Source organism: Ascidiella aspersa, chromosome 1 (assembly GCF_963924565.1).
Source record: "Ascidiella aspersa chromosome 1, kaAscAspe10.2, whole genome shotgun sequence".
NCBI lineage: Eukaryota > Metazoa > Chordata > Ascidiacea > Phlebobranchia > Ascidiidae > Ascidiella > Ascidiella aspersa.
Genome location: NC_139447.1, coordinates 16,298,823 through 16,313,359, shown reverse-complemented (window position 1 = coordinate 16,313,359; position 14,537 = coordinate 16,298,823). Strand labels below are relative to the sequence as shown.

The following is a 14,537-nucleotide window of genomic DNA, read 5'->3' as shown; positions in this document are numbered from 1 at the left end:
TTTATTAACGAGTACACGAAGTTGTTCACAACAAAATAAAGAAAAAACACACACACACAGTGTAGATTGCGATCAAGCGCTTCGTTCAACTGTGAATTAAACCAACGTCAGTCATCGCTCTGTTTATTCAAACACAATGGCCAACTGACCAGGAAAGTGTCCAAACTTTTAGTTGTTTTCAGTTGAATAAAATCGGTATTTACTTTAGAAGTTGCAAAGTTTTAGATTAATTATTATTACTTTCAATTCGTAAATGTTGCTAATTTTGCGCTTTGCTTGGAACCACATTAAACTACCACAAAGGTAATTTAAAAACCAAACAGTGTTTTAATAATAGTTTTCAACAATATATCTCTAAGATTAATTTGTTCCTTTATTTTATTTGCCACATTTTCAACAAAGCGTGACACTCATATTTTTATAGACAGTTAGCCCTTCGTTCGAATAGACAACGAATCTAAATTGTATAGTTTCTGTGCATAAATCTTTGAAATTCTACCATATCTTTCTTCGAAAACGAAGGCATCTGTTCAAACTTATCGCGTAATGTCACTAGCTTTCGATTGCGTCCTCCGCGAGAAATCGATATTTAAATCGATGCAATATTTACTGCTGTCAGTTTGTTAATTAGATTTTTAGTTTTAGGTTTGAAGAAAAAAAAAATAGCTTTGAAAGCAAAAACAAGTGTTTAGCGCAATATAGCTGAAACCTGAAAACGATATGCGATATTTCTTTATTTCGAATTTACTTCTTTAGGCGGCCCTTTATCACGATCTTTAACAGGTATGTCTTGATCGACCTCAAATTGGTCACATTGCTTCACGTCGCAAACGGGTGTTGCAACATTTTCAGTCAAAATTGGTTCTACATCTACAACCACAACAGTGGGGATCGACATTTCGGCTAGACTACTTGTATTGTTTTTTTGGTTACTACAGTCTGTTTCTTCTGTTTGTTGCTGCAGATTAGTTCCATTAGACATAACAGTTTCTTCTGTTTGTACTTCGACGCTAAAATCACTTGACTCAATTTCTAAACTGTTTTGTTTTTTAGCGGAAAATTTTTGCCTTCCCCTACGCTTTGCCAAATTGACAAATGGCATTCCGATAGATTGTATCATTCCGGATGGCGACAATTTTTTCGACGGTCTTTCAGCTCCACTTAAGCTGTGTGAGCAAAATGAAAGCCGTTTTCTGGTTGGTGTGTTTCGCTCCGAATGTTCCTCAGATTGGAACAAGTGTGGCTTTTCAAAATGCTACAAATAAAGATCTTGTTTAGTTAAGGTGCTGTAATCAAGGTGAAGAACACTTTTATCTTGTTTATTTTAAAGTAGAAACAACGATAAAAAAATTTAAAGTAGAAACAACGATTGAATGAAAAAAGCGATTGGCAAAAAACTAGAAAAACAAACAATAGTTGTACAACCTCAAATTACACAAGCTTAATATTTTTACCTTAATAAGCAAGCGAAAGCTAAAATGTTAAAGCTAAAATTTTCATTTAACAAAGGAAAATATTTGTAATGTTGTGTCATGATAATTAATAAAAAGCGGCCCAATTATTGATGCCACTTACAGCTATTCTGACGATACAACCGATAATACTGAAGTTGGCTATCCAAGCGATCCTAGCAAAATAGGTTGTTCATCTAGATGTTCTTAAGAATTTTAGCTAGCAATATTTAAAAAGAATTGATGTGTGTCGACTGTGTTGTCACACATTTTCTTTGAGCTAGGAATGCCTGAAGAATATGTTACTGATTTTTACCCGTGCTTGTAACTAATTTTAATATTTGCACTAAAATTCAAAATTTGCCATAACCATGCAACAAATGACCAACAATTAGTTATACTCGAGATAATGTTTATATATTAAAAAAAATTATTTTATCACCAAAATACCCTAAAAATGTTTTAATGTCCCCGAAAGGCGAAGTCTTGTAAAATTAACGTGTTTAGGATTTTCATTGTTGAACAAATGACAGTGATATTCTCATTTTCCAGTATGTTAATAAATTTTTACCTTAGATAGAAATGAAGATTTTCGATGAGACGACGGCGTCGAAGAAGTAGAAACATTAATGTCTGCACCCACAGATTTGCTAAAGAAAAATTATAGCATTTTTTCTAAATTAACTTTGATGACCACTAAAGCCTTAAAACATTAATCGATTAGCTGCAAACAGACAAAAACAAAGTATGAAATAAAAATACTTTATTGAGAGTCGGACTTTTGCTCGTGTTTTTTTATATTGGTGCTCTATAGTGCTGGTAAAACTTTTAAATAAATACATCTATCACGAAATACAGGTAGGATATTTTGTGATATATATTAGTTTAATGGACAGGGGATTATTCATTCGGGTAGGGCACGAGTCCAATAGCTGTATTACATTATGATTTACAGTGCATGTTAAATTTTAGTATAATAAAACTATTCTAAAAACAAACAAAATACGTACAAAAAATGTCTGATAATAACTGTTTAATGCGCATTTGTGCATCATTATTTTATTTATGGCTCAAGTTAAATGTTTGCTATATACTTCCTTGGGGTGAATTCACACTGTTAATCACAATGGCTGTGCCCCACCTCACGGATTTCAGTTTTATTGCACGCTGGTTTATTTTATCGGCTATTAAATTTCTATTGGTGCTTATCTTTCTAAAATCTGTGCCGACGAAATATGGATAAAAACTACCAGCCCTCGAAGCCTATATTTTTATTATTAGTAATAAAAGGTTACATACATTTTTTTAATTACTTGCCTATACTTAAAGCTAACACTTTCTGTTTTTTTTCTATGTTCTTTTGTTGGCCTATGTGTTAGGCTAGTTACAAATCATTTCTGTCACACCTTTTTTGTGAATTGTAACTTAATCGGTTTGGTACCTTTGATACCGGATAGTTAATTTATATGGTTATGGATTTTTGCCAATCCACAAATATTTTTCCATCACTTTATCAAGCATGATCTAGTTCAACTAAAAGCACATATAGATGAGAGTTCTGATTTGTAAGCCGGGTTCGATTTAAAACAACCCGAATTCATTGCGGAAATTCAATAGTTCAAGCTGATATTTAATTACGATTTTAATTTAATTGGTACTTACACTTTGCCAATGTGCAGGCCAACAGGGTTAAGACCACTTTGAAAGTCAAGCGAGCCATATAGCGACATATGGCCTTGAGAGTGCCAACCAAATCAATAGACAATTCTTTTTCTATGTCCACAGCGTATCATTGAGTGGATTTAAACTTTACGAAATTAAATTTGTAAAAAATATCCATTTTATGCAATTTTACGGTTTGCGCTTATAACTCGTTTGTAATTTGGTTATTGGTTAGTGTATTGAGCATAACGCCTATTTAACTTTAAAAATATAATAAGCGCAATGTAGCCTAAGTTTTTCGCAGTTCACGCAATTTTTACGTGATTTGTGCTGATAATCTATTCATGAGATCAATGGGCCTACTATACTTTTGTGGTAAATGTTTTAACTGAAACCCATTAGACGCACTTTTTTCGCGCTTTCATCTGGTTATTCAAAGATAGAAATAAAAAGTCTACTATAGAAGTATCACGTAACTTCTGAGTTCATTTGTAAGGTTTTTCTATGCCTCCGCAATTAAAACCTTGGATACGCCCTTCTTCGGATCGCTATATGAAACATATTGCTTATAATGACCCGCGACAAAATATAGTTGGACCACACTGATCTAGAACATTGATTCTAGTATGGTTTAAATAGTTTAATTTCCACGAATGTGTGGAATTATGTTGCATTATGTAACCTTATTCACACAGATTAACCTGTTGTCGACTTAATTAGAATTCGTTAGATGTACCTCTTTTTAATTAGGCTCTCCCTGGCGATACGTTCTGCATAATATTGTCGTCGACTTCCAACGGCCACATTAGGAACCTATAAAAGTATTTTAAATAAGTGTATATATACGTTTATACCCTATATTGAACATTTACAATATACCACGCTTGCTGGTCGTTTGTCGTGTTTAACAATTTCCTCTACGATTTCGTTTGATTCTGAATAAAAATCGTTGGACTCTTTGACTCGTTCATCTAGAACAGTGCTGTGTTGACCTGCAATGATGCATGGTAAATCAGGGGTGGCGCTTAACATACATAAAATTTCCTATGCGAATGTTACCACCAAGCGAAAAAATAGTTAAAAAATCAGTGAAAGTTACAATTTAGATTCATTTTTATTAGTCATACTCAGTTATTCGTGTTTCTTGACCACAGAAAAGGTTGATCAACGAAGAAAATATTTTAGAATGTTAAGGTTTAAAAGAGCGTTTTATCAACTTGAATGAACAAAGTTTCATATGATACATTTACTAACCTAAACTGGATAATCGAGCGGCCGCAACCCGCTCTAGCGTTTGACGCATAACGGGATTGTTCGTCAATATGTCGTTGAAATCATCTACGTGAAGGGAGTAAGTCGAGCAGAAGCTAACAGCATTCACAGACGCTACTCGGCGATCATTTATTAGCAGGCAAATTTCTGGAAAAAACGTCGTATATAATATAGAGATATTGCTATCGTTGTTGGTGAAGGTAGCCTAATAAATTAATAAGCGCTTTAAACAATTGACAACAATTATAGATAACTACAAACGTTCACTGATTAGAAGACCCAACAAAGAAATGGTTTACAGTTTGTTTCGAGTGCTTTACATCAGTCATTTTGTCACAGCCGGACCGGTAAAAATATTAAAAAATTTTTTACGGATCAATAAACAGAATTCGGAAGGCACAATCTCTACTAAGACCGCTAAAGTTCTGTACTTAAGTGAAAAAAATCGGAAATGGTCGAAACGGTACGAAACGGCGTTCCAATAAAAAAATTGTAGCTATGGGATAGATAGGCCGTACCGGTAAAGAATATGATTTATTTCATGAAGCCTTGTCCAAACTTTTCTCGCCTCACTATCAAGCAACCATAAAAACGAAAACTTTTATTTTGAGCAATGCGCGAAAGTCCAATGGATTATACGTCCTTTTATTTTTTTGTGTTGTAATGACTTAATAAAAGACAAGTGTTTTTGGGTCACTAATTTTAAATGACTTGACATTATTTTGGACAAATGTCTTAACTTGGTCATAAGTCATTGTGTCAATTGTCTTGGGTTAAAATTAAGTGTTTACAATTAATATTTTTTAATGAAGTTGTTTTATTTTCCTTAGGTTGTGCACCTAAAACAATTTGCTTGCTTTATGGTAGGCTACGTTTTTGTATTTAAGGTAATGCTTATTATCCGACGAATTTATCAATTTTCCTAGTTTAGCGTTTTTTATGTCAATGATTTTACTTAAAGTTGAGTTGCTTTGATAATGAGTTAACTGGGACTCGCAAGAGACCGAGCGATAACCCCAGGGTTTGCTTTATTATCTCGCGTAATGACCTAACTTTGTGATCTCTCAAAACTTTTATGCATTCAGGTAAGAAAATAAAATTTTTACCCTTGCCTGTACTCATTTATGGACAACACCTAAAGGGGGGTATATAGTATTATACAGGGTGCTTAGGTGGTCTGGAGAGGTACTTTAGGGCATTTTAGTATAAATTATAAAATTTTAAGCGAAAAATTATTTTAACCTATAGTGCTTTAGTTAGCTATTGTAAGCTTGGCATAAATGTCAATTTAGAGCTAGATCTATGCCATGATCTACTCTTTGCGCTTTGGTTAAATAGAATCTTTCAAAGTAGACTTAAATGCGTGCCATAAACGGTAACTGAAAACGCACGAAGGCTAATGAAGATTGCATTTACATTTATAACGATTACAATATTTACAATTCGACACCATGGCCCCACCTCCAAAGTAGGATCCATCAGACAATTGCTTGATGGGCTCTTTCCTTTGACTATTTCGAACTTCAACGAGACCGTGTTGTATAAAATACATCTTCTTCCCGACTTCCCCTTCTCGTACTATGGTGTCTTTTAAACAAAATCATAACAACCAGTATTCAATATTGGTTAGACACTGCTTTAAAGTGATTCCTTTTTAGCTGTCATTTTTATTAGTAAGGCAAGTTGCTCAACTTCCTTATCTTTGGATTACGATATCGCCAGCTTGTTAAATCATAGAATCATAGAATGTTGAGGAAGCTTAAACACGGCGTAATATATAGCTAATATACTAATAAAAATATATTTGACGTTGTTATTTAATAAATATAAATTCCTGAAGTATTAAAATTTGGTTTCACTTTACCTTTCGGTTGAAAAAATTCGTATTTCAGTTTTTGAACAACGTCGGTAACAAAATCTGGTTCGGCATTCTTGAAAAACGGTACCGAAGCTACCAAGTGACGGCAATTGTAATTAACAATTTCCTGAAAATTAAGCAAAATTTCTAAAATCCTCTTATGACTAAATAAATTTCTAAAAGTTACCTCTCTTAGGTTTGTTGAGAGCTCGCTAAGTATTCCTTGTTCGTCGAACATTTTACCTTGGAACCTGTTTTCATAATACCCGTAGACACGGGCTCTCATCGCTTTCGGAAGCCTCCGGAATCTCATGTACTCTTTGACTTGCATATACTAAACCAAAGGTTAAGGTGATAAAGATGTTATTTATAACACCGTTATTTATAACAAATTATCACCTAAAAAACATTTACTTGTTTGTATAAAGTTTTATAAACTGATCAATATTAAATTAACATATTTCTACTTCTATTAGGCGATATTTTTGTTATGCAAAGATTTATATTAGCTGATACCTTTTCTTTATATTGACGCTTAGAAGAATCCATAGATTGAATTAGGGCTGTCGCGTGACCAATGAACATCGCAAAACAAACAGCACCTAGAAAGTTTTAAAGCTTCTCTTAGAAGGCGTTTACTTATACCTGGATCACACTTGTTTTTTATCCGCAAAAGACCCAAATTTATTCGACTTGAATTATTTTCCGGATTTCGATGCACTCGTTATTCGACTGAGATCAGCCTGGGCGAAAATGGTCATAGTCTCTATTATAATATCGAAACGGCACAAACTACTTGCGTAAAGTTGACATTTATAAGTTATTGGCCGCATAAAAATCATCTGATTCCAAAATAACCTGGGTCTCAAGAAATTTTTAGGACAAAAAATAAAAAAGCTGAAGATGTAAATAATCTTATTTTTGCACTTTCATCTGGTAGTGAAGGTAATACATTTAAAACATATTAAGTTTAAAATACCTACAAAACTTAAGCGCACCTGAAACCATTGATAACATTGTCATCCAAAGATCCATTAGGTTCACTGGTGGTTTCTGACCGTATCCAATACATAACATGTGGGACATTGCTTTAAACATGCACCACGAATATTGTTCCGGCCAAGGCTTTGTCTAAAACATTTTATTCAAGCACTTTAAACTGATATTTTATTCACTGATAAGCTACCTCGTTTATGTTTCATTAAAACCAAAATGTGTACGGAAGTAACACTTTAAACTAGAAGGTCAACACAGATGGTGTTTCAACTTCGTGCGTTTTGCAGTACAACCCATTTGACGCTCTTATCTATTGCACTGACGCAAGTGTGAGGGCTAGTTGCGAGCGAGATCGATGGCTGGTATGTGCAAATGTTGACAAGGCAAAAGATAAAACCAGCCAAACCTGGGCCAATCGATTGGATTGGGCAATTTTGTTAATTGATTCAAATAAATACTGTGCCTGAATTTCAGTTTTTTATATAATTTAACTTTTTGTAATGTTTTACTAAAACAAAGTAACCCACTCGCATAACAGAAAAAAAAATTCTAATGTATATGTTTAGTATCAATCCTAAACAAATAACTCTGATCATATGTGTTTGTATATCTATGAATGTCTAATTTTACGATAAAAGTTATTGAGTATTCCGTTATGAGCAAAATGTTTGTTGCGGAGTAGGATCTTTTCAATCGACATGGATTATTTTTAATTGTATTTATGAATTAACTGAATGTTTTAATTTTAACCCATGCCTTTAAATAACTCTTAACTTTTAGTTTAGTTTAAAACAACAGGTTTATGGGAAGTTATATTCAATAAGCATAGGAACTATAACAAAGCTCGTCTTATTTCATGTAGTTTTTTTCCGAATGCAAACATAATTTTATATCGTTTGAAGTAAACCAATAACTAAATATATACAAATAACAATGTTTTTTTTTTTTTTTTTTTTTTTTTTCATTGACTTTAGAACTATGCGCAACATTTTTTTAGGATCCTATAAAAACGATTTCAGTTAAGTTATTTGTTCAAATAACGTAAACCTAAGTCACAGAACCAATTGGCGAAGTTCACTGTTTCCCCTTAAAATGTAAAATAAGAATAAAATGCAATTTAAGTCAAATAATTTTGTTAATCCAATGCAACACTGGTTTACTCCTGCTATCTACAACGTCTAATATTGTTATACAGACCTACCATGCATTATTGATTGTATAAACAACCAGTTACCATAAAAGTCCTACCCGTAAACCATCCTCCACAATCCAGCTGTGTTCTGGGAAGTCGTACAGCATCGGGATAAGGAATTGTAAACAACCATTCCAATGACCAATTAACAACATCAGACATACCAGGTTAAAAATTCGCACTGCTGCCACAGCCAGATCATATTGCATTCCAACTATCTATCAAAAACAACCAGGCATAATCTGAGACGCCCACAGAAAATTTTCCAGGGGGGAATGTATATATACACATAATTTTTAACTTCAGTACCTATGATATTAATTATATTTTATTCCATTTATTACTATTTTTGTACTTACAAAGTTATCAATGGATAATGTATAATATTTCTAACTATTAAAAGTAATACATATTACACTTATAAACAATAATAATAACCGTATTTTTAAATTCCAGAGGGGGCAAGTGCCCCCTGCATTGAGCCCATGAGTTAAGAAACAATTTGTGTTCGTGATTAACTCTTTTTATATTTTGGCAAGCCTTATGGATTGTGATGTTATGTTTATACCAGTAGTTTGTTTTGCGTAGCAGTGCTTTGCGAAAAGTGTTTTACCATTATATTTAAGAGATTTTGCTTATAACACTGAAGTTACACAACGTGGTTGGTATGTTTGCGTTTAAATGTAATTTTGCTATACAATTATCACGATAAATATCATACTATCTATACCTAAATAAATCTTGCATATTTAATTTTGCCAAAAACAGTGTCACCTTGTAAAATATAATGGTAAAACACTAGATGTAGCATAATAGCGTTCTAATGCAACGCTCTTGTGTGATTGGCTTTAAGCTATTATGCCTCTCTCGTCGTGTGACGTTATTTTATCCTTGCCGTTCGTGCATATTGTTATTGATCCTTACTTGCTCCCACTGGTGAACGTATCTTATCAAACGGCTGATGCGTAAGAGACGCAGGAGACTGATGATTTTGGCGAAGCGAAAGAGTTTCATAGCCCGAGAAGCACTAGCGCCCGCTGACCCGCCACTGGTGAGCTAACGAACAAAATGTATTATTGTCTGAAGCCCAAAAGTGTAGGAAATAGAACTACAATTCAGGTTTAATACGACGTTTAACATTTTTTCTTGACAAACATTTTAAATATTTTGATGTCATTGTTATTGAAAATCCCTTCTAATAATATGTTTGTGGAGAAATAGTAAATAAAGCAATACTACTCCAAGTTGAATACCTGCAATATGTAATCGACTGGGAGGGTTGATATAAGGTCGATGGCAAACCACGATCGAAGATAGCGGGATCGAATCACAGTTAGGTCAAGTATGACTTCACAGTCACCAGATTCCACAATCAGACCAGTGTGAAAATTCATCACTATATCAGCAAGAAACCTAGATTTTTCAGTTACGTTATTAAGGATTAGGAAAAATATATTATTTCACACATCCTGAAAGAAAATATTCGTGTTTTTTACAATACGTATGTTAGCCGATGCAAATTTACATTATATGTCAAAAATTGCAAAGAACTTTACCGTCGGATTATGTTTTTTATGTTTCGTCAATTCAATTGGCCTTCTACCATATCTCATAAGATGAGAAATTTTAAACAAATTTCACGAAAGAATGATTAATAAATTTTGGCAAAGTGTATTTCAAATTTTCACGTAACTAAATTCACGCTAATTGTCTTTTCGGCTAAACAATTTAACGTACTAAAGCAGTGGTTCCCCAGAAAATTGAGCTCACCTTAATTCGTGAAATAACCACAGAGTACAGTATAGGGATTGATTCACCATCGGTTTATAATTCTAGGTCTGAAGCTAAACTGGTCTAAATAAGTAATACGAGGATATTTTATAGCAGTAATAAGTTTTCCTAAGTATGTTTTCATAATATCTTAAATATTGTTACAGAGAATTTAATTACGTGTAAATTTTGTTACAAATAGTTTTATGGAGCGACACAAAACGGGTATATAATCGAAAATTCGCCATAGTGTCTATTCTGTAGGACAAGACTGTTTGACTGAAGCTTTTAATGTAAATGGCAGTGTTATGAACAAGTCATTTCAAAATGACTTAAATCCCAGTCAAGTTATTTGTAAATTAACTAAAGTCCACGTCAAGTATTTTCAAAAAATGACTAGTGAAGTCCCAGTCCAAGTCCTCATTTGCCCAAGTTAAGTCTAACTGAAGCCATTTTCAGAGCAAGTTAATAATTGTTGAACTATATAAATTGATAAACTCTTCTTGTTAATTATGATTATTAATTTGTTAATTATGATTATAAACTCAACTAAAAATAAAACCCAACATATAGCCAGCTAATTTTTTTAAGTGCAAAAAATGTTATAAATAACACAATTTATTAAAGAATATTTGATGAAAATACATCATTTCAACCCAAGTTGTTTGACAATGGTTTTGACAATGGAAGTCCTATTTGACAATGGAAGTCCAAGTCAAGTCATTTGTCCAAAAGACGTGAGTCTAGTGAAATCATTTGGCTTTCACTTAAGTTACAACAACTGTAAAAGACCGACGTTGACTGTAAAGGGGCGGAATTGTGGCGCCATAAACACAAATATCTCTCTAGACTGGTGGATTGTATCGCTCCTTTTACTGCTAAATTGTTTATATATATATATATATTATTTTTTTTTGTTAGTTATTCGTTTAACAAATAATACACGGTCCCTAAAATCAAGCTTTTGCTACTCCCTTAGGGTTGCGATCCCCAGGTTGGAAATACTGCACTAAAGTAAAATGAACTCTAAGTTGCCTTGTCATATTTTTTTCCTTGTCATATAAAACACTTGATAAAACACTGTCTGATTGTTCTGTTACCAAAAGTCCATGCATAGATTGACTGTAATCCATCCAGTGTCAGTTGTCATCTTCTCGTTAAAGAACGTGATTGCAATGGGTATGATTAACATACTGATGATGAGTAAAATAAGAGTTACGAAATCCCAATAGAACCTAAGAATGAAATAAATGCAATAAGGAGTTTGATATCCAAAAGGAACACCAATTATCGAAAAACTATGAACCAGCGCTTCTCAACCGGTGCGCCATGGAAGGCTTCCAGGTGCGCCGCGAGTAACAGGAAAAATTAATTTAAAATATAAAACATGTATTTTTACTTTCCTAATAAGCTTAGCTCATTGAATCCACAGTACTTTCAAATAGAAAACACCATAAGACCTACAAAGAAACAATATCTAAATGAGATAATCTATAAAACCATAGTACTAAGGCCACCGACATAATAACTCTCCAAATTCGCAGAAATGACCACGACAGACTAAGATCTAAAATAGTCTAGATAATACCTAAGCATGTCGAATTAAGCCTAAAATTAATCGAAATTAAACTTAAATAGACAAAATTACGCCCAAGACTGTAGGGTAGCTTGGTTGCTATGCTACCCTGGAACCGCCCCTGTTTGTGAGCATGTTTTTACAAACTCACAGTGTTGTAGCCCCACAATAGACTATTCTGCGTGCCCGTACACCTGGTGAAAATCTCTACGCGTTAATCAACTCGATGCGACTATTTATTAACTATAGTGAATTTGAACTGCAATTCATGAACTAAAAAGTTTGTTTGGCCATAAATTGGTCTATCAGTAAATTGATCGCGGAATAAACAAGAAAATCTATACTCGTTTAACATAAAAGAGATTAGGCTAACCTAAAAATATTCTTACATCATGAACCAGGCGCGGGTCGCAATTCAAACGGGCAGTATATGTTATACAGGCCTAATCTACACAATGTTATGTCAGATATAAAATTGTCCATCGGGAGAACAAATTTACGTACTCGTTTTCTTGTTTTAAAATAAGAAAAGTATGCTATAGGCTTTATTACAGACCTGAAGTTGGAATAGGGATGAATGACAAAAAATCCAGCCTTCTCCTGTCTTTTTCGCTCCTGTTCAACTGCCTTCTGACTTCCGTACATTCGCAATGAAAACTTTGTGATTGGAACTGACATCGATCCTCCAGAGTACCTGTACGAAGTTAAAAAACAATAGTTTATAAAACTGTGCCACCCGTTAACATTTTCTTACAATCAACCATTTAGTTCAACCCATTTGTTACATATTAATGTGGTACTACCTGTTCTCTGTACACATTTCTTGAAAAATATCAGAGGCTGTTGCGAGACTGCTCAAACTACCAATTTGTGAATCGTTAGACTGCATTTTTCCTTTAAATGCCTTTGCAATATGGCTAACCACCGAAATTAAAAATTATGTTAGTGTCTTGATTTTGGTCTTTGAATGACATAAATCCATTGAGTGCTGCAGTATACTCCCGCTTTATGGTTCTTGTTTCATTTTCCACACCAGCTTCACCGTGTCATATCGGGAATAGCTCAATTTAGGCATGACTGCACGTAATTAGGAGGCGAATTAAAATCGATTTCTCTGCGCAACGCTGTTATTGTTTAAATGGATACCACTGTCGATCGTCATACATTGTACATTACCAATACTGCGAGTACTTGGGGCAAACATAAATAAGGCTGAAAATATCTTTGTATTTAAATGAACATTTTTAAAGCTATTGTGGAAAATACACTAATAATTTTAGTACGTCAAAAAATAAAGCGACTGTTCGTCAACAGTCATTATTTTGTAGTGCCAATTTAACGAAACCTAAAAACGATATTCATGTTTTAAGTGCTCCGACAATGTAGAACAATAACGTAAGATTATCCTAGCCGCGTAGCAGCTTTAAAAGTAGTGGTAATAAATCATAAAACTTTTTGAAATTTTAAGTTAATAAATAGTAATAAAAAAACGAAAAAAGCGAATAACGTGATTGACAGACTTAATCCGACACATTATATATAAAAAATACACAAAATCACGAAATAAAAATCTAGAATTTGTTCTATGATTTTATTTGAGGTGTTTTGAAGGTAGGAAGAAAACAAGCAATGCAATTTTTTGGACAAGGTGCCTTAGACTTACCACTGGTTATTCTTGTCCTCATAAATATTTAACGCTAAAGTGTCTTACGGGCAACTAATAAATATTGAATTATTTAGCGAAAGTCTCACAGTCTGATAGCCATGCCTTCAAATACACATGTAAAACGACAGTAATTTCCAAAAGAATGAGTGACAAGACTTAATGCAATTGTTTTTTGTAAAGTTTTAAAGGAGTTAAAGAAAACTCACCATGCCAAAGCTTGCAAAGCAGAGCCTCTTTTCTTTTTGCATATCGTCATTTTGCAAAAAATACATGTATAAGCTTACACATAAAAATACTTGATAAACAGACTTTACTCTAAAGATGTGTAGTAAACGTTAAGTACATCACACCACTAAATAATGTACCAACTGTCTGTTTCTGATCAAAATGTAAAAATACAGATAAATATTTTTGTTATTTAAAGTTAGCTTTTACCACATTTGGTGCTCGGACTGCCTAACCTCTCAGAATTTAACTTGAAAATATTCTTCCAAAAAGAAGCGACAATACAGTTCCCACATGACCAAACAGACAAAGTCGATCAATACTTGACACCGACTAATCTCGCTATGCAAGCATTCTCGTGTATCCATGGCCTTACTGCGTTGGCATTACGAGACGCAGCGCGCTGAAGGACTGGAAATTTATCGATATTTGGCCATTTGCTGTCAAGTGTCTCCCGATATACGTGTCGCACTTTCAGTGGCCAATAATTAAATAACATGTGGAAGTTTACTTATTTTAGTCATTTCACGACACACCGATTTGAGCAACACAACAAATTATGAGAATATTCAATGTTTTTGAAATCTACTTAATTCAAATCCTATATTTCTCTATTTTATCTTAAATGCTTTTGTTGTCTGGCTCTCAGCCACAGTAGAAAACGTAAGATATACGGTAGAAAAAACCTTTGCAACGTAGTCTGCTTTTTTATTTTGGTTAGTATTTTTTATGCGCATGCATTCGAGAACACCCTTAATTTGCAACTATGTTTGGGCTATGTGGTTTGCTGTTTAACTCTTTTTGGAATGCCGTCATATTGTTAGTTGGATTTCGTAAAGCGTTTTACAGTTGTGATCCAGGGCGGCTTT

The 14,537-nt window shown here is 33.6% G+C and overlaps 1 protein-coding gene across 1 annotated transcript; it reads right to left on the bottom strand.

The window, feature by feature from the left end:
- Positions 1-733: 733 nt before the first annotated feature.
- Positions 734-13,669, bottom strand: LOC146168064 (potassium/sodium hyperpolarization-activated cyclic nucleotide-gated channel 1-like). Its single transcript, XM_083386201.1, has 16 exons — positions 13,650-13,669; positions 12,334-12,471; positions 11,302-11,436; positions 9,685-9,844; positions 9,356-9,487; positions 8,488-8,649; positions 7,242-7,374; positions 6,760-6,845; positions 6,431-6,577; positions 6,250-6,370; positions 5,847-5,972; positions 4,368-4,532; positions 3,993-4,105; positions 3,850-3,926; positions 2,023-2,101; positions 734-1,255 (listed from the first exon to the last, which is right to left on the bottom strand). The coding sequence occupies exons 2-16, from the start codon at positions 12,453-12,455 to the stop codon at positions 734-736; spliced, it is 2,280 nt and encodes a 759-aa protein (XP_083242327.1). The 5' UTR covers positions 12,456-12,471; positions 13,650-13,669.
- Between the last annotated feature and the right edge of the window lie 868 nt (positions 13,670-14,537).

Bases quoted from the DNA above. Each gene is read 5' to 3' on its own strand.
- LOC146168064 (XM_083386201.1), bottom strand. From the start codon at position 12,455: ATGTCAGTTCCAATCACAAAGTTTTCATTGCGAATGTACGGAAGTCAG. The intron at 7,375-8,487 runs GTAGGACTTTTA...AAAATGTTTTAG, and splicing joins TTGTGGAGGATGGTTTACGG to ACAAAGCCTTGGCCGGAACA. The intron at 6,846-7,241 runs GTGCGCTTAAGT...AAAACTTTCTAG, and splicing joins AATGTTATCAATGGTTTCAG to GTGCTGTTTGTTTTGCGATG.